Source organism: Culex quinquefasciatus, chromosome 2, assembly GCF_015732765.1.
Source record: "Culex quinquefasciatus strain JHB chromosome 2, VPISU_Cqui_1.0_pri_paternal, whole genome shotgun sequence".
NCBI classification, from domain to species: domain Eukaryota; kingdom Metazoa; phylum Arthropoda; class Insecta; order Diptera; family Culicidae; genus Culex; species Culex quinquefasciatus.
The window spans coordinates 145,933,056-145,955,557 of record NC_051862.1 but is presented as its reverse complement, the minus strand read 5'-3'; the positions used below and the strand labels follow the sequence as shown (position 1 = coordinate 145,955,557).

General features: G+C 41.0%; 2 protein-coding genes across 5 annotated transcripts; one reads left to right on the top strand and one right to left on the bottom strand.

Moving 5' to 3' along the window:
• The first annotated feature begins 2,842 nt into the window (after positions 1-2,842).
• Positions 2,843-6,548, top strand: LOC6043222 (ionotropic receptor 75a). Its single transcript, XM_038250134.1, has 8 exons — positions 2,843-3,149; positions 3,204-3,337; positions 3,394-3,564; positions 3,617-4,061; positions 4,118-4,159; positions 6,124-6,217; positions 6,352-6,434; positions 6,492-6,548. Exons 1-7 carry the CDS (start codon positions 2,928-2,930, stop codon positions 6,369-6,371), a joined length of 1,128 nt encoding a protein of 375 aa, XP_038106062.1. The 5' UTR covers positions 2,843-2,927; the 3' UTR covers positions 6,372-6,434; positions 6,492-6,548.
• Positions 6,549-12,829: 6,281 nt separating this feature from the next.
• LOC6052825 (ionotropic receptor 75a) lies at positions 12,830-21,531 on the bottom strand. Of its 4 annotated transcripts, XM_038258364.1 has the most exons (10): positions 16,736-16,896; positions 16,166-16,665; positions 15,970-16,103; positions 15,737-15,907; positions 15,237-15,681; positions 15,122-15,163; positions 13,593-13,760; positions 13,423-13,505; positions 13,223-13,362; positions 12,830-13,162 (listed from the first exon to the last, which is right to left on the bottom strand). In XM_038258364.1, the coding sequence occupies exons 1-10, from the start codon at positions 16,869-16,871 to the stop codon at positions 13,071-13,073; spliced, it is 1,911 nt and encodes a 636-aa protein (XP_038114292.1). In that variant the 5' UTR covers positions 16,872-16,896; the 3' UTR covers positions 12,830-13,070. The 4 variants fall into 4 exon arrangements, with proteins under 4 accessions (XP_038114292.1, XP_038114295.1, XP_038114291.1 ...); XM_038258367.1 differs by lacking the exon at positions 16,736-16,896 and adding an exon at positions 21,393-21,531 and having other exon boundaries at positions 13,423-13,760; positions 16,166-16,526; XM_038258363.1 differs by having other exon boundaries at positions 13,423-13,760.
• Between the last annotated feature and the right edge of the window lie 971 nt (positions 21,532-22,502).

Genomic DNA, 22,502 nt, shown 5'->3' with positions numbered 1-22,502 from the left:
ATTAATGAGGAAAAAAGGATGAAAAAAGTAAATATACAAGTGCGTTATATCGTGATTAACCTTTGTAGCTAAGTGAAGAATAAATACTCCCCCTTTTAACCTGCCAGGTGTTTTTATTTTCCCTGAGTAAAATAAAGTTGTTCTGACTGACTGTATTGAAAAACATCAACTGTTCATACATATTTCAGAACGGTCGAGACGGTTGGCGCAGCGCATCAAGGAGAAACATCTCATAAAAATTCAATTAAACACGTCGTTTAAAATCTCCAATCTAGAGGAACTCAACAAAAAATCACAAATAAGCTTTCAAAAACATAATCTCAGCGTGAAAAGCACTCTCCCCAGAAAGAGAGAGCTGCGCAAAGCTTTTTGAATGTTTCTATTTTTAATACTGTCGGTAAAGCAGTATTTTGACATTTTACCACGGTATAACTTTATATCAACTCTACCCGTCGCCATTCAATTTTACCTCTATGCGTATAAAGTGAATATAAAGTTTTGAGACTCTATTGGAATACTTTATATGTTGATATAGAGGGGACTTAAAGCTACCTTATACAATCCCGCGGTTACTTGGGAGGTATTCAATTTCTCAGGTTTATCGGAATGGTTTTTGATTGCCCATCCAACGATGGCTCACATACTCACATGAAAGCTACGAACAACGTTTTCAGCTAAAAATCTGAAGTTCGGCCTCAAAAAAGTGTACTTATGTGCTTATAACTTTTGATAAGGTTGTCACATCTTCAATATTTTTTTTAGCCTTATGACCATTGCGACCAATTAAAGGAATATTGTGGGCTCGCATCAAATTTAGTTTAATTGTTTTTTTCCTATTTTATATCGTACTCAAAATTCAATAAACAACATTTTTTCAAACTTAGCTGACAAAAAATCGAGAGATGAGTAATAAAAAAATTGATGTTCTTTTGAAATCTGCAATAACGAAAAGGTTAAATTCAAAAAAAGCATAATTTTCTTACTTTGCTTGATTATATTTGTTTAGTGTGTAACAATGTTCTACAAAAGTTGTAGATAAATTTTGAAATATTTAAGTATGGAATTGTGAGTAAAAACTATTTCATTCTGCAACAAGACTCCTGAATCTTCGGAAATCAGTATAAAAATATTTTAAGAATTTTTGACACTAAACGAAATATGCGGCGAGATGTCACAAAAGCGGCAATAACTACCTGACATAACACTTTAGAGCAAAGCTCAAATGCAACAATGAATTTGAAATTGAATTGAATTGAAAAAAAAATATGATGGATTTAACTGTCAACGATAATTTGCAAAATTGTATTAATTTTACAACCGTTGGAGTTATCAACCATTCAGCAGTTTTCAGTATAAATAGAATTTCTTTTTGCAAAAATCTATAACAGTACATGATGACTTCCAGGCTTTCGATTGTTGCTTCATTCCTACTAGCGTGTCATGCGCTGAATGTGGATTTCATAAAAGATTTTGTTAAACTAAAGCGTTCAAAAAGTGTCAATTTCTTCTTGTGCGATTTGAGTGAAGGTAAGTTTTTATTTTGATTTGATTTGATTTTTTGTATTTAATATTGTTTTATCTGAGTACTTTAATTTTTTTTGCGAGCATAAAATCTGGTTTGTAATTTCCATGAAAAATTTTAAAATAGTAAAAATCACTGCATCATATTATTACATAAAAAGATTTAATTGTAAAGTAAAGCTTTGATTCAGATTTTTTAAATGAAAGGAGTAACAAAAGCGATCAAGCTTTAAGAAATGCTCGATGCTTTTATTTAAAAACTTTTCATAAATTCATGACTCTGTGCTAGTGTTGAAAATCCGACGTCTTAGCCTAACAAATAAGACTGCTGAGAATAGTCTTGATTCTCAAATTGCCACAACTAGCTGGCATTCGTCAAGTGTATAATCGTTGATTGTAACAACCCATGACTGCTGGTGGTAAGGGGGGGGGGATTGTATTTATATTGATTTAAAAATTTACAACATTCATCGAAAGATTTTAAAATAAACCATTTTAATTTTCATTTCACCCCCAACGCCATGTTTTCAGCAAACATTAAAAAAAAATAATAATTTTTGAGCCATCGGGGCTCTGTTAATTCAATCAATAAAAAATCTTCATCAAAACCAAAAGTACCAACGTCCTTTTTTTGTACAAAAAAGAGGATTCTGAAAAAAACTTTTACATCACATTGACATGTTTCCTTTTCAGCAAATTAACAATCAAATTTGGCAAGAGGGTATTTTTTAAATACTTTTTCGAACAATGCTGTGCATTTTTTAACACTGGAACGCCCAACGCATGTCCAACTTACACGGACGCCCATGCCTCCCAAAAAAGTTGGAACGGTGCAGAATTTGATTTGAACAAATCTGTGATTTCTGCTACCGAAAACATCGATTTCATTTTTCAAAAATTACAGATTTGATCAAACTAAACTATGCAAAGTTCTAGGATCATCTAGACTTTCTAACAAATCACTGGAAAAAAGAATTATCTTGATTGGTTGAGTTATGCCCGAGAACCAGCGAGTTGAAATTACCGTTACAACTTTTTTGGAGTCTTGGGCGTTGGAATGTTGACCTGACTAATAAATTCTAACTTAATCTAGCAACTAAAGTTTTCATCTTTAATTAACACATATAGCTCGAGATGTATTCATCACTCTCAATGAGTTCACCATATCCACCCAACTCGTCAACCTCGCTGACCAGGACGTCAAGGATCCAACTCAGGTCCTACCCCGTAATAATTACGCAAAAACTGCATGCATTTTCGACTACAGCTGCACCAACTCACTCCCAACACTTCGAGCGATTTCCACCCTTCGATACTTCAACACAACCTACAGCTGGTTATTTTTTGCCGGCAACGATTCGACGGTTGATTCGAACCACGTTCTTTGGAAGCTCAAATCGATTCAAATGAATTCGGATGTCTCCGTTGCTGACCCCTTGGCTGGATTCAACGGAACCGCAATTGAAATCGCCGATGTGTATGCGCCGGGACGACACCTTTGCAAGGACATTTTTCGAAAATCTTACGGAAAATGGATCATTGGAAGGGGGATGATGTTCGAGTCGGACTATCGACCTTACTACGATCGTGGGAATTTTAATGGCCTACAACTGCGAGGAGTGACTGTGGTAAGTTTGGCTGACGTTATATCTGATGCTGAGTTAACATAGAAAAATTCGCAGATTGATAAGGATAATGTAACTTCAAACGATGTCGATCGCATATTGTCTGTGCCTGGTGCCGAACAAGGAGTAGTTAGTTTTATAAAGTATCACTACGCTTTGCTGGTCATCCTACAAGACTACCATAACTTCAAGTAAGTTTGTTTAGCTAGTTACGACTACTTGCGAAACAATTGTTTTAAATTCACAGGATAAAATTCCGAGTAACCCGTGGCTGGGCTGGTCGTCTCAAGTCGGGATATCGCCTTGGTTTGATAGGAGTTCTTGCCAGGAACGAAGCTGATTTAGCAACAACTGGAATTTTCATGCGAACGAATCGACATGCTGAATTCGATATGATTCATCAGAGCTGGGAGTTTTCGTAACTTTAAATGTTCATTGCATGATCAAAGAGTAATTAGCTTTTATTACAGGGCAGGCTTTATATACCGAATGTCTTCAATTCTTAGTGAAGCATCAAACCAAGGAAATTTTTTTACTCCGTTTGATCCATCTGTTTGGATATCCTTAGCGTTTACATTGGTGATTTTTCTTGTAATTATGAAAGTATCAGCAGTTTTCATTAGCAAACATTCGTTCAACGAACCAAACGTGCCAATTGCATCCTATTTTGTCGACATAATGGGTACGATGTCCCAGCAAGGAATCGCAGCGGCTGTATCACCTCGAATGACCATTCGGATCATACTATTTTCACTGCTAAGCATGAGCGTAATTCTGTACAATTACTACACATCAACTGTAGTCAGTGGATTGCTCAGTTCGCCTGGAAAAGGTCCTCAAACAATTCGAGAGGTGATTGATAGTCCACTAACGCTGGCCTTTCTTAATATCGGCTATCATCGAGTTCTGTTTCGAGTAAGTTCCACTGCATTTGTTTAAAAACCTACTCTATCATTATTTTAATCTTCAAGGAATCCAAATCACCACTCATCCGTGAGTTATACGAGAAAAAGGTGAGCAGTTCTCTACGGAATCGGTCTTTTTTCTTTAATTTTAATTTTTGTATTTTTTAATCCGGCTGAAACTTTTTTGGTGCCTTCGGTATGCCCAAAGAAGCCATTTTGCATCATTAGTTTGTCCATATAATTTTCCATACAAATTTGGCAGCTGTCCATACAAAATGATATGTGAAAATTCAAAAATCTGTATCTTTTGAAGGAATTTTTTGATCGATTTGGTGTCTTCGGCAAAGTTGTAGGTATGGATATGGACTACACTGAAAAAAATTGATACACGGTAAAAAAAAATTTGGTGATTTTTAATTTAACTTTTTGTCACTAAAACTTGATTTGCAAAAAAACACTATTTTAATTTTTTTCATTTTTTGATATGTTTTAGAGGACATAAAATGCCAACTTTTCAGAAATTTCCAGAATGGGCAAAAAATCTTTGACCGAGTTATGATTTTTTGAATCAATACAGATTTTTAAAAAAAATCGAAATATTGGTCGCAAAAATTTTTCAACTTCATTTTCGATGTAAAATCGATTTGCAATCAAAAGTACTTTAGTGAAATTTTGATAAAGTGTACCGTTTTAAGTTATAGCCATTTTTAAGTAACTTTTTGAAATAGTCGCAGTTTTTCATTTTTAAATAGTGCCCATGTTTGCCACTTTTGGAAAAATATTTTTGAAAGTTGAGAAATTCTCTATATTTTGCTTTTTCGGACTTTGTTGATACGACCTTAGTTGCTGAGATATTGCCATGCAAATGTTAAAAACAGGAAAATTGCTGTTTTCTGTCTCACCCAAACAACCCACCATTTTCTAATGTCGATATCTCAGCAACTATAGGTCCGATTTTCAATGTTAATATATGAAACATTCGTGAAATTTTCCGATCTTTTCGAAAAATACTTTCAAAATTTTAAATCAAGTCTAACATTTCAAATGGGCGTAATATTGAATGTTTGGCCTGTTTGAAATGTTAGTCTTGATTTTGAATTTTTGAAAGTATTTTTTCGAAAAGATCGGAAAATTTCACAAATGTTTCATATATTAACATTGTGAATCGGACCTATAGTTGCTGAGATATCGACATTAGAAAATAGTGGGTTGTTTGGGTGAGACTTAGAAAACATCAATTTTCATGTTTTTTAACCTTGCATGGCAATATCTCAGCAACTAAGGGTCGTATCAACAAAGTCCGAAGAAGCAAAATATAGAGAATTTTCTCAGCTTTTCAAAAATATTTTTTTCAATAGTGGGCAAACATGGGCACTATTTTTAAAAAATGAAAAACTGCGACTATTTTCAAAAAAGTTACCTAAAAAAGGTTATAACTTGAAAATGGTGCACTTTTTCAAAAATTCACTAAAGTACTTTTTGATTGCAAATTCGATTTTACATCGGAAAATAAAGTTGAAAAATTTTTGCGACCAATATTTCGATTTTTTGAAAAAATCTGTATTGATTCAAAAAATCATAACTCGGTCAAAGATTTTTTGCCCATTCTGGAAATTTCTGAAAAGTTGGCATTTTATGTCCTCTAAAACATATCAAAAATGAAAAATTAAAATAGTGTTTTTTGCAAATCAAGTTTTAGTGACAAAAGTTAAATTAAAAATCACCAAATTTTTTTATCGTGTATCAATTTTTTTCAGTGTAGTCCATATTCATACCTACAACTTTGCCGAAGACACCAAATCGATCAAAAAATTCCTTCAAAAGATACAGATTTTTGAATTTTCACATATCATTTTTGTATGGACAGCTGCCAAATTTGTATGGAAAATTATATGGACAAACTAATGATGCAAAATGGCTTCTTTGGGCATACCGAAGGCACCAAAAAAGTTTCAGCCGGATTAAAAAATACAAAAAAAATCGAATGACCGAAATCTCAGAGAATTGCTCAGGTGTGTACGCGCTGGATTTCCAATAACAAGTTTATATCGCCAATCCCGTCAACATTTTAGGTACTACCTCCCCGCCGTAATAACTCTATCCCGGTGTTCATTAGCATCCGGTCGGTCGTTCCGTTCCTACAGAAGGGTGGTTACGCATTTCACTGTGAGTTGACCGAAGCGTTCCAGGAAATTGCCGATCAGTTTGATGCAAATGAAATCTGCGAGCTGCGGGCGGTGATTTCAAATTGACAATGTTCGCGCAGCTAACCAAACGCTGAACTTTTCTTTTTTTTACAGGTCGATGGTTTATTCAATGATCTAAAACTGCTCAGTTTTATGCTCCCGAAGCAGAGTATGTACACGGAGATGTTTAAAATCACGTAACGCAACGCTTCGGTATGAACTTTTAAACGCATACTAAACAATGCATTTTCTAGTTTCATGCGGATTACAGAAAACGGCATAATCAAAAGAACGCTGAAAATTCATCAACATAAAAAGCCAATATGTCAGTCTACCGGGCGTGTAAATCCGGTGAACATTTCGGGGGTATTGATGGCGTGTGTGTGCGTGTATACGGGAGTAAAGTCGTTCTCCGGACCGTTCCGCCGGTATTCGCCCAAAACTCGCGGTAAAGTGGTGATTCGCGGCGTAAAGTGACCGGATTCGTCGCAGGAACGCGCAGTGAATCCGCTACCGGTGAAATCCGAACCCGCCGGTCGTTAATTTCGGTGAATTTAGTGCGCGAAATTTCGTTCGGCCACGGGTCAAAGCAGCAGCAGCAGGAAAAACAATACACCTAGCCGGGCCCCTTTGAACAGTCGTCGTCGTCGTCGTCCTCGACCACGCTGTCTTTTGTGTGCGGCTGATAGTGTAGTGTGGAAGAAGCAAATACAACTTTGCGACACGGAAAGCGGAGGTGGGAAAAAGTTTTTAAAAGCAGTGAAAAGTTTTAAGAATTTTAAAGAAAATTAATTAGCAAAGTGAAGTGTTTTACTGCCCCCACCACACAAAGCCCCCTCCTCCCGCAGGTCTGTTCCCAGGTTAGGGCGGCTCAAGGTAACTGGTGTCCTGCTCCATCGTCGAGGTAAGCGTCTGTTCTCCATGTTAGGGGCGGCTTACAGCAGATAGAGTTTGACCCCCTCGAGCGTCTGTTCCCCAGGTTAGGGCGGCTCGAAACAGCGTCTGTTCCCAGGTTAGGGGCGGCTGATTAAAAGTCCCAGTGCCAGGGTGGGACTCTAAACAGTCCTGGTACGACGGTCCTCCGGCGAGACAGGGGTTGGTGATGGCTACACGCACCCGCCGTAAAACCAAGTGCAGAGAGCTCCAGATGCGAGCCGATCCAATCGCCGACCCGATTTTCGGGGATCCAGGGATTGGAAACTCGGGACGTGGAACTGCAGGTCTCTCAACTTCGATGGGAGCGACCGCATTCTACAACGAATTGCGGGTCCGCGGTCTCGAAGTCGTGGCGCTGCAGGAGGTGTGCTGGACGGGAAGGACCACCGAGAATTCGGTGGGTATACTATGTATTGGAGCGGCGGCGATACACACGAGCTGGGGACAGCTTTTATCGTGCTGGGCGAAATGGCGAAGCGCGTGATTGGTTGGTGGCCAGTCAACGACAGAATGTGCCGGTTGAGAATCAAGGGCCGATTCTTCAACCTGAGCATCATCAACGTGCACAGCCCGCACATGGAAGCGACGCCGATGACAAGGACGCTTTCTACGAGCTTCTTGACCGCGAGTACAGGAAGTGTCCAAAACACGACGTCAAGATTGTCATCGGCGACTTGAACGCTCAAGTTGGCCAGGAGGAGGAGTTTAGACCGGTTATTGGGAGGTTCAGCGCCCACCAGCAGACGAACGAGAACGGCCTACGACTCATCGACTTCGCTACCTCCCGAAACATGGCCATACGCAGTACCTTCTTCCAGCACACCTCCCTATACAAGTACACCTGGAGATCACCAAACGACACGGAGACTCAAATCGACCATGTTCTCATCGATGGTCGGCACTTCTCGGACATAATCGACGTCAGAACCTACCGTGGCGCGGACATCGACTCGGACCACTACCTGGTGGTGGCTAAGCTGCGCCAACGCCTGTCTGAGGTCAACAAGATCCGGTACCGTCGCCCGCAGCGGTATAATCTGGAGCGGCTCAAGGACCATGAGGTCGCTACCCAGTACGCGCGGGAACTCGAAGCTGCGTTGCCTGACGAGGGTGAGCTTGCCGAAGCCCCTCTGGAGGCCTGCTGGAGCCATATGGAAGCAGCCATCAACGCAGCGGCATCGAGCGCCATCGGGTACGTGGACCGAGTTCGACGAAACGGCTGGTTCGACGAGGAATGTCAGGCGATTTGGGACGAGAAGAAAGCAGCGCGGGACAAGTGGCTGCTGCACAACACCCGTGGAAACAAGGAGTCGTACAAACAGTTGCGAAGACAGCAAACCCATCTCTTCCGGGATAAGAAGCGCCGCCTGGAAGAGTTGGAGTTCCAGGATATGGAGCAGCTGTATCGCTCCAACGAAACGCGTAAGTTCTACAAGAAACTCAGTCAATCCCGGACTGGCTTCATGCCGCGAGCCGAAATGTGCCGGGATAAAGACGGAGGAATCTTGACGGACGAGCGTGAGGTGATCGAAAGGTGGAAGCAGCACTTCGACGAGCACCTGAACGGCCCAGAGGCGGAGTACGAGGACGACGGGGGAAACGACGTCAGCGGTATGGTGGACGGCGAGGACGAGCCAGCACCCACGATGAGGGAGGTTAAGGATGCCATCAAGAAGCTGAAGAACAACAAAGCAGCGGGTAAGGATGGTATCGGTGCTGAACTCATCAAGATGGGCCCGGACAAGCTGGCGGCCTGTCTACACCGGCTGATTGTCAAGGTCTGGGACACAGAACAGCTACCGGAGGAGTGGAAAGAGGGAGTAATATGCCCGATCTACAAGAAGGGGGACAAGTTGGAATGTGAGAACTATCGAGCCATCACTATTCTCAACGCGGCCTACAAAGTGCTGTCTCAGATCATCTTCTGTCGTCTGTCGGAGCGAGCAAAGGATTTCGTTGGGCCGTACCAAGCCGGTTTTGTGGAGGAAATCGACGACGGACCAAATCTTTTTGCTACGCCAAATCCTCCAAAAATGTCGCGAGTACCAGATCCCGACGCACCACCTGTTCATCGATTTCAAAGCCGCGTACGACTCGGTCGATCGCGAAGAGCTATGGAAGATCATGTACGAGAACGGCTTTCCCGGGAAGCTGATCAGACTGGTGAAATCAACGATGGACGGGGCACGGTGCAGCGTGAAGATTTCGGGGGCGATGTCCGACCCGATCGAATCGCGCAAGGGACTGCGACAAGGCGACGGTATCTCCGGCCTCTGTTTCAACATTGGGCTTGAAGGTGTAATGAGGCGGGCGGGCTTCAACATGCGGGGCACGATTATCAACCGATCCAGCCAATTCATCTGCTATGCCGACGACATGGACATTGTCGGCAGGACGTTCGAGGAGGTGGCCAGGCGGTACACCGAATTGAAGCGGGAAGCAGAAAAGGTTGGATTGAAGGTGAATGTTGCGAAGACGAAGTATCTGCTGGCAGGAGGAACCGAGTCCCTTAGGGCTCGCATAGGACCGAGCGTGACGATCGACGGCGATGAGTTCGAGGTCGTGGAGGAGTTTGTGTACCTCGGTTCGTTGGTAACGTCTGACAACAACTGCAGCAGAGAAATTCGGAGGCGCATCATCACCGGTAGTCGTGCCTACTATGGACTCCACAAGACCCTACGGTCTGGTCATCTTTCCCGGCGTACAAAGTGCACCATGTACGAAACGCTGATAAGACCGGTCGTTCTCTACGGGCACGAGACGTGGACGATGCTCGAGGAGGACCTGCAAGCACTTGAAGTTTTCGAACGGCGAGTGCTTAGGACGATCTTTGGCGGCGTGCGTGAGAACACGGTATGGAGGAGAAGGATGAACCACGAGCTGGCGCAACTCTACGGCAAGCCAAACATTCGGAAAGTCGCCAAGGCTGGCCGGATCAGGTGGGCCGGACACGTCGCGAGAATGCCGGACGCGCTGGTTGCTCGCCAACCGAACCAGACTATCAATCCGGTGAAGTTGGTGTTCAATTCGGAGCCGTCTGGAACGCGGCGGAGGGGGGCGCAACGTGCAAGGTGGTTAGACCAAGTGGAGGAAGATCTTCGAAGTGTGGGAGTTCCGAGTTGGAATTGGAGAGTAGCAGCCCAAGACCGAGTTCAGTGGCAGCGCATCTGGAGACAGCTCATGACCCGGGGGTTGTCTGAGCAGTAAAAGTAAAGTAAGTGATGGCGTTTCAAATTTTGGGAGGTAAAATTGAAAAAAAAGCTAAAACAAAGCTGTAATGTTTATCATTTCAGCTGCATTGATTCTGTCTGCGTTCATATTAGTAATTGAAAAAATTGCTTGGAAACGGCATCAACAAAGAAATTTAAACGTATTTTTAAACTGAATGGATAAGATTTATTCACAAATTGATGAAATAATTAATGTTATTAATTACATACAAAACATTAAAAAACTAAATAAACTGCACTGTTAGAAATAAACTGTAGTTAATTCAATTGACACCACATTTTCACAAATTGATGTGGGAGCATAAACTGGAAAATAAAAGTCCCAGAATCACAGGCAATTTTAATTTTAGTTCCGTATTACTGAAAGATACACGTAAGTAGTTCTCTGACAAGAAATTAATTATCATATCACGCATTGTTGGATAGTTAATTGAATAGCCTTTCCAACGGGTCAACAAGTATGAACGTCTGGCAACCCTGTCTCACCCTGACTACTAGAGTGATATTCATATGCATGCACTTTTTTGAATTCGGATCTCACTTACAGTCATCCCACATATTCGGAACACCCACAAAATCGGGACACTATTGTGGTAATTTGTCAATAGGATGCAAAATGCAACTTTTCTGTCGTCCCTGCTATTTTAAGGACCTTTATTTTCTCTCATCCAAATTGCCTATTCCATAATTGTGGGATGTTATTGTGCCTCCCACAATTGTGAACCATCTGAATTTAATTGATATTTTCACAAAAAAAAAAGTTATCAGACTATGTTTAAACATCATGAATTTTATTGGTTTCAGAGTGTGAAGTCATTTTTTTGTAAAAAATATGTACTCCTGGAGAGAAAAAAAAATGTTTACATCAAGATTTACATAAGTGTTCCAAATTTGTGGATTTCTAGAGTCAATGTTTTTCTTTAAAAACTTGATATAAAACTTAAAAATGTACAGCCGGCCTGTACATCAATCAAAAGATCGCAAGAAAATATTTCACAAGAAGGAAAAAGCAAATCATTATGTTCAATATTCGATTTTCTATGATTTGTTGAACATTGGCAGATCTGTAAACTGAATATGAGGGATGACTGTATACTCAACCCCCGGTGGTTGGTCACTTTTTCGTTTGACACTTTTTTAGTTTGTACCCCGTTGGTTGGCCAAAGTCAAACTAAAAAGTAACGAACTGTCACTTTATATACAAGGCGCTCACACACACTATCAAAACAAACGTTTGATAGTGTTCGTGAATTCCGTGTTAAAGGGGTGTCAAACCAAAAAGTGACCCCGTTCGTTTGACAACAGTTGGTGTCAAACCATCGGGGTTTGAGTGTATCTGTATGAAAACAATTTCCGGATCCACGCGTCTTATTGTTCGAATATCTGGAAACTCTTTCTCAATTTACGACCACTTAACGGTGCACATCAACCAGAGCTTTTTGCACCGAGATTTTTGTTACACACATTTTAGTATTTTGAGAACTACAGGAACTATCGATATCATTTTTTATTCATTCCTGTACACAAATTTTTTTACAACAAAATTTGATTAATTTTTAAATAACATTGTTGTAGAATTGGGTCCGTAAGTTTGTCAATTTTGTAATAAAAAGACAACAACTTCCTTGGTTGCTGTTTGGATTATGTTAGTCTTTATATTACTTCTAGAATGTATTTTTTACAGCAGGCAAAACATAGTTTACTGCCAGTTCAACAAGATTATTTTGATTTAATTGATTTTATGTGATAACCAACAGGGCCACAAGGATGACCTATGTAGCGGTGGCCTAGAATTACAGTTTAACAAGATCGCTATAAAATCATGTCGCATCACTCGAGTCAGGTCGTCTCGCCGTCTTAATGAATTTTCCCTTCCATCGGTCTTTTTCGCAAACTAGGACGACGAATCGCGACAGTGAGTTTGTTTGCCCGGGAAAACGGTGAAAATTAATGCTAATTGTTATTTAATCACTTTTGCTCATAGAAGGGAGCAGCCACTTTTACCTCGGACTGCGCGGTTGAGGTGGCTACCATTTGCATCGCTAACATGCACGTCTTGTGGCCGAGGTCTTGCTAAATGTTAGGTGTGGATAGCTAATATCAACCTACACACAATCTCGGCCTGTCAGACGACGTAATAAAGTTTTACAGTTTAGTGTAAAGTGACGGCTAAAGCCGTGGACACCGAGAGCATGTCCGGGACAAGACACTGGGTTGATGCCCAGAGGGGCGGTCAAATGATGCGCGAGAGATTGATAAATGTACTTCCGCAAATAGGAGAAGACTCCGAAAGCCGTTGGTTGAGTTGGGAGACTCTGCTTTAATAACCAGTAGCAGATGTCTCAATCTGAAGTTAACCTCTTTTGAAGTAAATGGTGATGGCCTGGTGATGTTGATACGATGGTGTAGTCTGGGGTTTGCATACGAATAGTTTTATTATTTTTTGCAGACATGGTTAGACATGCTGATAATGGGAAAGATGATTATGGTATGTCATAAACTGTCACTAGGTAACAAGCTTAAACTACGAGTTAACAGGTCTATAAACCTAGGTCAGCTATATAAGGTATCAATACGAATAAAGGGATTTTAACCTCATTTTGTTTGCAGCTTAAGAGCGAGTATGCTAATCGGCCGGGCAATGAAACTTTGAGAAATATCTTGAAATTAATTTAAGAAATTTCGATACTGCCTCTTCATCATATAGTTCCAATGCAATTTCTCCAACAACATTATCATCGTTGAAAGAAACATTCCAACTGAAAAAAAACGAAAAAAGTTTATACTACGAATTTTGCATACCCTTTTTACTAATTAACCTCCCAAAACCGCAAATGCCGTCGATACTCCGGATACCTCCACCGGAAGAACCCGTCCACCGGATTGACAAATTGGCTTCTCGATTCGGTGAATTTTCAGTGTTCGTTTAATCAGCCCAATCTCCTGCAGTCGCATCATCCTGAAAAAAAAACCAATCAACTTGTATTAACTCAACAAACCAAACCAGCATCCTACTTACGTGATCCTGAACATTTCCGTGTACATGCTCCGTTTCGGCACCACAAAGCTCATCAGTCTAAGGTCATTGAACAGGCCAGTTGTCTGCAAAAGTAGGTTAATATGTTCTGTGTACCGCAAGGACAGAGGAAAAAAGACTCTATTAAAAAGTGCTGAACAGGCCCTAATTACCGTCCGCAGCTCGCAGATCTCGTTGGCGTCAAACTGATCCGCAATGTCCTGGAACGCTTCGGTCATCTCGCAGTGGAACGCGTAGCCACCCCTCTGCAGGTATGGGACGGCCGTGATCACGTCCGTGTACACCGGGATGGTGTGTTTGCCCTCACGCGACGGTTGCACCTGTGCCACACGGTTCCAGCGGTTGATAGTCATTTCAAAAACATCGGTCGGTAGTGCAGTGCGAAAATAGTATGTTGATGACAAGTTTCCGATGGGAGGACGGGGTTAGAGTGACCATTAGGGTTTCCAGAATATGGGACTGTTTTTTCAAAATCTCGCTCAGCAAGCTGAATATTATCCTTTGAGCTATTTTAGGACTCTGGGCCAAATATGATCAAAACCAGTCAACATTTTATCTATTGATACTCTGAGGTGAAGAAATGTATAATAAAATCTCAATTTTCTTACGGTTTTGTCTGCAGGGTGCGTTAATTCCATCCAAATATTGATAAACGTGAGATTGTTATTGTAAAATTAATGTTCTACATATTTGTAGAGCATACCAGAGCTGTAAAACTTGACTCCTAACTCCTAAAAAGTTATGAAGGACCATCCATAAACCACGTGGACACTTTAGGGGATGGCAGTGTCCACGCTCCATACAAAAAAGATTTTTTTTTGTATGGACAATTGTCCACGAAGGGGGGGGGGGTTAAGATTCCCTAAAAAGTGTCCACGTGGTTTATGGATGGTCCCTTAGCAATTTAAAAAAGTCATTTTTGTACGGAAAACATTTTTTCCATCAACTTTTGTTCTAATATCAATGGATTAATTTTATTCAATTCTGCTCATAATTGGCACAGTTGCTTGAAATAAATAAAAAAAACAGTTTTCCGCTTGCAGAGCAAAGAGTCTTTTTTCTGGGCTCCCTAGTGGCCATGAATAATTGAGGTCATTTAAAATTTGTTTAAATACATAGGAAATTTTTGATAATATTGAGAAAAAAGTTTAACACCTAAATTAAAGATTTCTGACACTCAATGCTTAAAAAACTCTGATTGACACTTGACCAGTCTTCACCTGGTATTAACATGCAATATTTTCATATTTTTGTTAGTTTTTGTGTACATGTTAATGCCCAGAAAAGAGATTTAAAATGTTTCCAAATGTTATTTCCAAACAAATGTGTATCTCCTTAATAATAAATTTATCGAAAAAAATGTGGTTGTTATCCATTCCAGGACCATGTTACTTGAGATTATTTGGGAGATTCAGTTTCTCAAACATGTAAAATCTCCTTTAATAAAAAAAATCCTCAAACAAAAAACCAAAAAAAGCATTCAAGAAAAACAGTAAAGACTATTTAATGATGCAAAGTAGCTTCTTTGGCACTTAAAAAAAATCTAAATTCCTGATTCCTTGGTCACCCTAATGCAAGTGCACAGCAAAATGCTTATGCATATAAATCAGAATCAAAATGAAACCCGACGACGTGCAAACATGATAATGCAATAGGCGCAGAACAAGAGTGAAAGTGTTACCTTTTTCTCGTACAGCTCGCGGATTATTGGGACCTGCGTTTCCTGCAAAAAAAAAACGCAATTTTATATTTGATTTATGGTTCCCTGCCTTACATCATCATGTTCTCTAACTTACGCGAAACAGTATTTTGTGGTAACCGATGTCACGGAACGCCAACTTCAGGGGGCTGTCTATGATCTCGCGGATTGTTTGCGGACCTTTACCTGGGGAGCTCAGCAGACCACCGACCACGGACGAGGTATAGTAGTTGAAGAGGACCAAGTTCAGAGTGAGGAGAGAAAAAAGAATAATTCTGATGGGCATCCTAGCGGACACACGGCCCGCAATTCCCTGCTGGGAAACCGTTCCAACAATGTCCACCAAGTATGATATCAGAGAGGTGTTTGGCTCGTTTGAAGTCGATTTGAAGATTATGAATACGGAAAATTTCAAAATGACTAGAATTGCAGTTAAGGTAATCAACGAGGCAATCCAAACACTATCTTCAAACGGAGTGAAGAAATTCCCCCCTCCGGTTGCTCCACTAAGCTGTGGTGTAATGCGGTAGATGAATCCGGCTCTGAAAGGTGAGTCCAATAAATCTCTGTACAATCCAACAATACAAATATTCTCACGAAAATTCCCAACTCTGATGAATGATGTCAAACTCTGCATGTCGGTTGATTCGCTGAAATATAGCCGTTGCAGCAATGTCTGCTTCATTTCGAGCTAGAATTCCAAGCAGACCCAGTCTGTATCCGGACTTGAGACGACCAGCCCAGCCTCGTGTCACGCGATATTTAACTCTACAATCAGTTTGTATCCATCAAACAGTACTAACAATCATCCAAAGATGAATATTACATACCCGAAATTATGGTAATCTCTTAGCATGACCAGCAGAGCGTAGTGATACTTTACAAAACTCACAATGCCTTGCTCGGTTCCGGGCACCGACAGAATCCTATCAACGTCCTGCGAAGTCACGTTGTCCTGGTCGATCTAACGAATTCGTCTAGTTTAAAAAAAGTCTCTTTAACTCTTTAAAACAAAAAAATACATACCACTGTCGTTCCTCGTACTTGCAGCCCATTGAAATTTCCACGCACGTAATACCGCCGATAGTTGGCAACCATCTCCAAACCACCCTCGTAACTCCATCTTCCGTACACAGTCCGGTAAACGTCACGGCACAGATGTCTACCCTTGGCGTAAATGTCCACCAGCTCAAAACTTGTCCCGTTTGATTCGGGAACGGGTTCGGCCACGGTGATGTCCGAATTCATTTGAACCGACATTAGCTTCCCCAGAATGTGGTTTACATCCGTTCTGGAGTTGTTGTCGGCCAAAAACAACCAGCTATAGGTTGTGTTAAAGTATCGAAGGGAGGAAAATGCTTGGAGAACTTGCAGCGAATTGGTGCAACTGTAATCGAAAATGCACGTCGTTATTGCGTAGCTATTATGGGGTAGAAAACTGGTTGGATCTTTTGAATTTAGGCCAGCCAGGTTGATGAATCGAGCTGAGATATTATCGTCATTAGTTGATATGAACAGATTAGAAACTGGAAATAGTCGAAAAAACTTGTAAATTTTATGATTTACTGCAATATTCAAGTCACTCTGAATGCGTACCGTCTTGTAAGGTACACAAGAAGAATAAAGCATTTTTAGATTGCTTCAAATGCAGAAAAGCTCTCACAAAATCAATACTCAGAGCAGAGCAGAGCGCAAAGAGGCTAACAAGAATTGTTGACTGAATGAAAATCATATTGCCCACTGGTCCGTTCCGTTTGAGCTTCCCACTATTTATTCAATTCCGGATGTCAGCAAAAGTATCCAGGTCAATTTGCTTAAATTTAGAATGAATGTGGACATGTGAGACCGTAATGGGTTTATTGATCACATACCTAGAATTTATTTTACCAATATTTGATAGATGTGTGTCAACAGTTTTTTAGTTAATCACTCAACATGCACCAAACTAGAAGAACTAGGAATAAGAATACGAATCCTACTGCTAGTCTTTTTTTACAAATTTAACACTATTTTTAACAGTACAGTCCAGACTCTATTATCCGAAGGCCTCGGAAAAATTTCACTTCCGATAATCGTATTGATTGTATGACTACCCTAAAGTGATTTTGAATTTTTAAATTCAAGATGGCGGCCGAAATGACGTTGATGAAATATTGAGAAATGCATTTTTGTAACATATCATAATATTCAATCCTCCGTGTACGCACGAGAGCAAGCAGCAGTCAAGTGCTCAGTGCTCTATAGTTTTTTCGAAATTTTCTGCCGTAGTCTACCGTGATTACCCGCGAGTTTGCTCCTGCAGCATGCCAAAGGCCGGCCGTGGCCGTGGCAGTTCGAGTGCGGCCTCGAAAAACCCGCGAAGTTCGTCTACCGGCCGTGTGCAAAAAGGTAAACAAACAAACGCCGTGTCGGCCGCCATCGCGCAGGGGAGCGTGAGCGCAGATGGAATCGACAAAAAGTATCTACATCCCGGATATGTTCCGAGATCACCAGTGCGAACCCGTTCCGGTACTTCCGGTGCCACGACCAACACGTCAGCATCCGCCAACATTCCCATCAGGAACGAGTTCCAGATGCTGAGCGACGACGAAGAAAACAACAACAACACCGACGGTAGCAGCACTACCGACGACGACGAATACGATGGACGTGCACGGAAGAAAGTGTCGACGTCAAAAACGAACAATTCTCCAAAGGAACGTAGACCACCTCCAATCTATGTTTTGGACACGTTGACGGACGATATTGACGAGTTGGAAGGCCTCGGATATTGTCTGAAAATCGGCAAGTCGTCAGTGCAAGTCTACACATTTGACAGCAAGAACTTCGACCTGGTTTTGGAGAAATTGAAGAATAAAACTTCAAGTTCTACATTCGACCGTGCAGAAGACTGCCGTGAAGGTCGTCTTGCAGGGGTACCAAGATCGCCCGATCTCCGACCTAAAGAAGGACCTCTCGGTGCTGGAATTACGCCGCGTGACATAAAGTCCTCTCGCGGAAGACAACGGTCACAGGTACACATACACTGTACCTGTTGTACTTCGACCGCGGCACCGTAAAAATTCAAGACCTGCGGAAAACTAAGGCGTTGGACGGTTTTTGGGTAAATTGGCGGTTTTACTCAAAGAACCCGACGGACGCAGCGCAATGCCACCGTTGCCAGAAATTTGGCCACGGCTCGCGGAACTGCAACCTCCCGCCCCGCTGCGTGAAGTGCGGTGAAACACACCTCTCGGAGGCGTGTGCACTGCCGTGCAAGGCGGACCTGGGGGAAAAGGCAGAGCAAACCAAGGCGCGCATCAAGTGCGCCAACTGTGGAGGTAACCATACCAGCAACTACCGTGGATGCAGCGCACGGAAAACCTACCTCGAGGAGCAGGAAAAGAGGAAAAGAAAGCAGCAGCGTCCCACCCTCCTCAGCGAAGTACGAGCGTAACCGTGCCGGGTGCTGGTCATCGTACGGTTCCAGCGGACAACCCAGCGTTCCCTCCTGGATGGGGTCGATCGTTCGCCAGCGTGGTCGCTGCCGGTAGCGGCAATGCGGCCCAGCAAGAAGTCACCGAGAAGATCTCTTTACCCTGCCGGAGTTCTTTGCTCGCGGGGAGATGATGACGCGGTTCCGGACCTGCCGTAACAAAGCGGAGCAATTCCTGGCCCTTGGGGAGCTGATGATCAACACATCTATAATTGATTAAATTTTGCTGTGATCTAGTTGTAAGCTTTTTCTATTCCTATCCCCTATCATTAGCAATTGCGTAAGTTTTGAAAACTTTTTCTTACTCTTGTTTGTGCATTTAATTAACAGTAATAATTGCTCTAAACTGAATTAAGACGTAACACACAGCTGAAATGAACACAAAAACTCTGTTAGGTTCATAATATGTACAAATTGTAATTTGATTATTCACAAATAAAACCGAATTGAATTGAATTGAATAATATTCAATCAACCATTCAAATTTGACCAAAATGGAGTAACCGCAGTCGAGCAGTTTTTGACAGTTCGCTCCATAAAAAAAAAAACATTGTAGAAAAAAAGCAAAAACTGCTCGAATGGAAGTGCTTTATTAGATCGAAGAGCTCGAATTTGATGTTAAAAGTAAGAAAGTAAGAAAATAAAAAAATATTTAAAAAAAAATGTTTTGGTCATAATTCGATTATCCAAAGTCTCATACAAACCTTCGGATAATCGAACTTCGGGTAATCGAAACTTCGCATAATCAAACTTCGGATAATCGAGGCTTCGAATAATCGAGTCTGGACTGTATAAACAAATATCGAGCCTTTTGCTATGAACGTAATGACCGTTTTCCTACTGTGAATAAATTGCTTTACGCCTAAGGGGCTATCCATAAACCACGTAGACACAGGGGGAAGTTTGTCAATAGGGTTCTAAATCCATATGTAAATTTATATGTATAACGGTAAAAACCACAATTAATAACCATTTTGAATCACTTTTTTTTTCATTTTAATGTAACAAAGTGGAGCACCCGCAGTCGAGCAGTTTTTGACAGTTCGCTCTATAAGAAATACATTGTAGAAAAAAGCAAAAACTGTTCGAATGGAAGTGCTCCATTGACAAGGTTACCTTTTTTCGATGGAACAACTAAGGTCCCCTTAGACTGTCTGCAGCGCGAAGTTTTATAATGGAGCACCCGCAGTCGAGCAGTTTTTGACAGTTCGCTCCATAAGAAATACATTGTAGAAAAAAGCAAAAACTGCTCGAATGGAAGTGTTCCATTGTTTCACATTGCGAGCAGTTTCAAATTTTTAGAACTGGCGGAAATGAAACTAGAACACGATGATCTAAATGTTGTTTCAAAAAATGCTTTTAATTGTGTGCGTATGATTATCAACACAGCATCATAGTGTGTGTGTAAGAAAACGTGGATATCTCTATATATCTGATTTTTTTTGAAACTGAGTTCTATTCCAGTTCCAAATCGTCTCACGTTTGAAACAAACTCGTCGAGCTGTTTTATTTCGGTTTCAAAATAGTACTCGGCTGTTTCAGTTCTATTTGAAAAATTAAACAGCTATAACAAAGTAGAGCCGCGTTGCAAATAGTCTTAGAACGAGCTGTCAAGTAGGACATTTTCTGTGAAGATGGGACTGGGTTGATTTTTTTATAAATTGATTTGAAATTCCGTTTGAAATCCTTTGCGGTTGTGAAAATTAAATTTAAAAATCAATTTTCAATCCTTTGCGGTCGTACAAAGGGTCATTGTACTCAAAAAAAAATAAGCTTTGTCGTTTTTAACAATAATATCACAAATTTAAGCCTCATTTAAAGACCCAATTGTCCACGCTTCTTACACAAAAGTTTTTTTAGGGACAATTGTACACAATTGTCTGAGATGTCAAAAAAGTGCCTACGTGGTTTATGGATGGTCCCTAAATAAATCAATCGACGAAACTAAATGGAGCACTCGCAGTCGAGCAGTTTTTGACAGTTCGCTCCATAAGAAATATATTGTAGAAAAAAGCAAAAACTGCTCGAATGGAAGTGCTCCATTGACTGGTGCAGAAAAGGCGAAAAAATGGCACATTCAATGAGCAAACTGAAATTTCCAGGACTTCAATGTTTTGAATTTTAACAATTTAATTCCAAGCGCGTGAAAAACTAGTTTTTTTTTAATATGGAACCAACCTAGTTGTTTATAGAACCACGTCGCGCGAATTGATAATAATCTTTAAATATTTGCTCTTTCGGTGTATTTATAGCGAAGAAATGTCTCCAGAATAGTTTTATGGTTATTTTTATAGGCTAGTTTTTTGCTGAATAATCTATAAATACTTTATTATGCATTAAATACAAACAGCATTGAGCTCAATTTACACCGTGTAACAAAATTGGAAAAGGATATGTGCTTCAAGTCGAGTCACGTGAAATGGGATTTGAGGTCCCCTCCACTTGATCTCCAATCGATTTATTCAGGCATAGGGCCTTATCAAAACTAATTCTCCTCAAAAGTTCTATATAATGCTGCTCCCCACTTGTTCAGTTTTAATCTAAAAGAGATGATTTAAGGGACCATAATCTCCATGATATCCACATGAATCGTCTTGAAGCACAAACTTGTGTTGCAATGTGTTATGAATTTAATTATCCTATCTGCTTCTATTAATCCAATCTGAAATTGTCTAGAATTGGCTTCACTTCATCAAATATTTTAAACTACCGTCAACCTGTTTTGTTATCAAAAAATCAAATCATCACAAAATTTTAGTCCTGTTACTCAGCACACACCAAACCGTGTCTTTTCAGCTCGCCCCACAACTCGAGTTGCCCGACGTAAAATTTTATCTTTATCGAGTCAACTAATAATATTTTGCACTATAAAATTTGCGCCTCATTCCATCCGAACCTCCGCGTAGACCTTTGGACCGCGTCCGACTGTCCTGGCCTGTGTGGTTACCTCTCTGGGTGCCGTGAATGTACACAGGCTTAAATAATTAAAAAACAATAAAAATTGTATGAGCGTAACGGTTTCTCCCCCGTGTGTCTAACAGCGTGACCGTAAAAATCTGCACGCAGCCAGTCGACTCCCAGAACTGGCCGGCTCGGCACAGAGAAAAACAAATCTGCGTCCACAGGCCACTGGTTACCACGCGACATACGGTGTGCGATCAAGGGTTCTAACTAGGACTCATTTAAGATGCAATATGCCGAGTGATGAGTAATGTGAGTACTACGAACCGCATCGTGGAGAGATTCTGTGATTTTCAACATCCATACATAAAAAATGTGCCCTCAGTTATGCATTCCTCACACTGTTTTGGTATATAAATACCATAAGCTAAATAATTTATCAAATCAAAAAGTCTAATTTACTAAGATTTTCTTATCATTCTCTATCCATTGAGTCACATTTTAAATCCGGACATCAGATTTATTATTAAAGCGGTATACGCACTTCGGAAGAAACCGGTCAAGAAAAAAATCAAATGGGCAGCAGCGGCAGCTAAAGCAAGCCAGGGAGGGTGAAGAAAAGCCCCAAGAAATCACTCCCTCTCCTTTGTTCTGCTGTTCGTAAAGCCATTTCTTGACCCCTTTCCTTCCGATCAGCGTACTAGCTTTAAAGCTGAGATCCAGATTTTGAGAAGAATATCAATATCATTGCACAATATTTGATTTGAAAAAGATTTATTTTGGTTGAGATTTCCAAAAATGTGTCCACGTGGTTTAATGATGGTCCCAATAAAAATGCCTCGAGTTGTTTGACGGATGGAGGTGGAAGAGACCTCCGAGACGGATGATTTCCAACTCATCCCCGGAAATCGGAAGCGGAAGAAGACCCCTGAGATCACCGGAGCTGTCGTCGGAGAAGGAAAAGTGGAGCAGAATGTGCTCAATAAC

Coding starts and splice junctions, on each gene's coding strand:
- LOC6043222 (XM_038250134.1), top strand. CDS start 2,928: ATGAATTCGGATGTCTCCGTTGCTGACCCCTTGGCTGGATTCAACGGA. Junction 3,150..3,203: donor AACTGCGAGGAGTGACTGTG/GTAAGTTTGGCT, acceptor AAAAATTCGCAG/ATTGATAAGGATAATGTAAC. Junction 4,160..6,123: donor GTGAGTTATACGAGAAAAAG/GTGAGCAGTTCT, acceptor TCAACATTTTAG/GTACTACCTCCCCGCCGTAA.
- LOC6052825 (XM_038258363.1), bottom strand. CDS start 16,871: ATGATTTTCATTCAGTCAACAATTCTTGTTAGCCTCTTTGCGCTCTGC. Junction 15,908..15,969: donor AGAGATTACCATAATTTCGG/GTATGTAATATT, acceptor AACTGATTGTAG/AGTTAAATATCGCGTGACAC. Junction 15,682..15,736: donor CATCAGAGTTGGGAATTTTC/GTGAGAATATTT, acceptor CTCACCTTTCAG/AGCCGGATTCATCTACCGCA.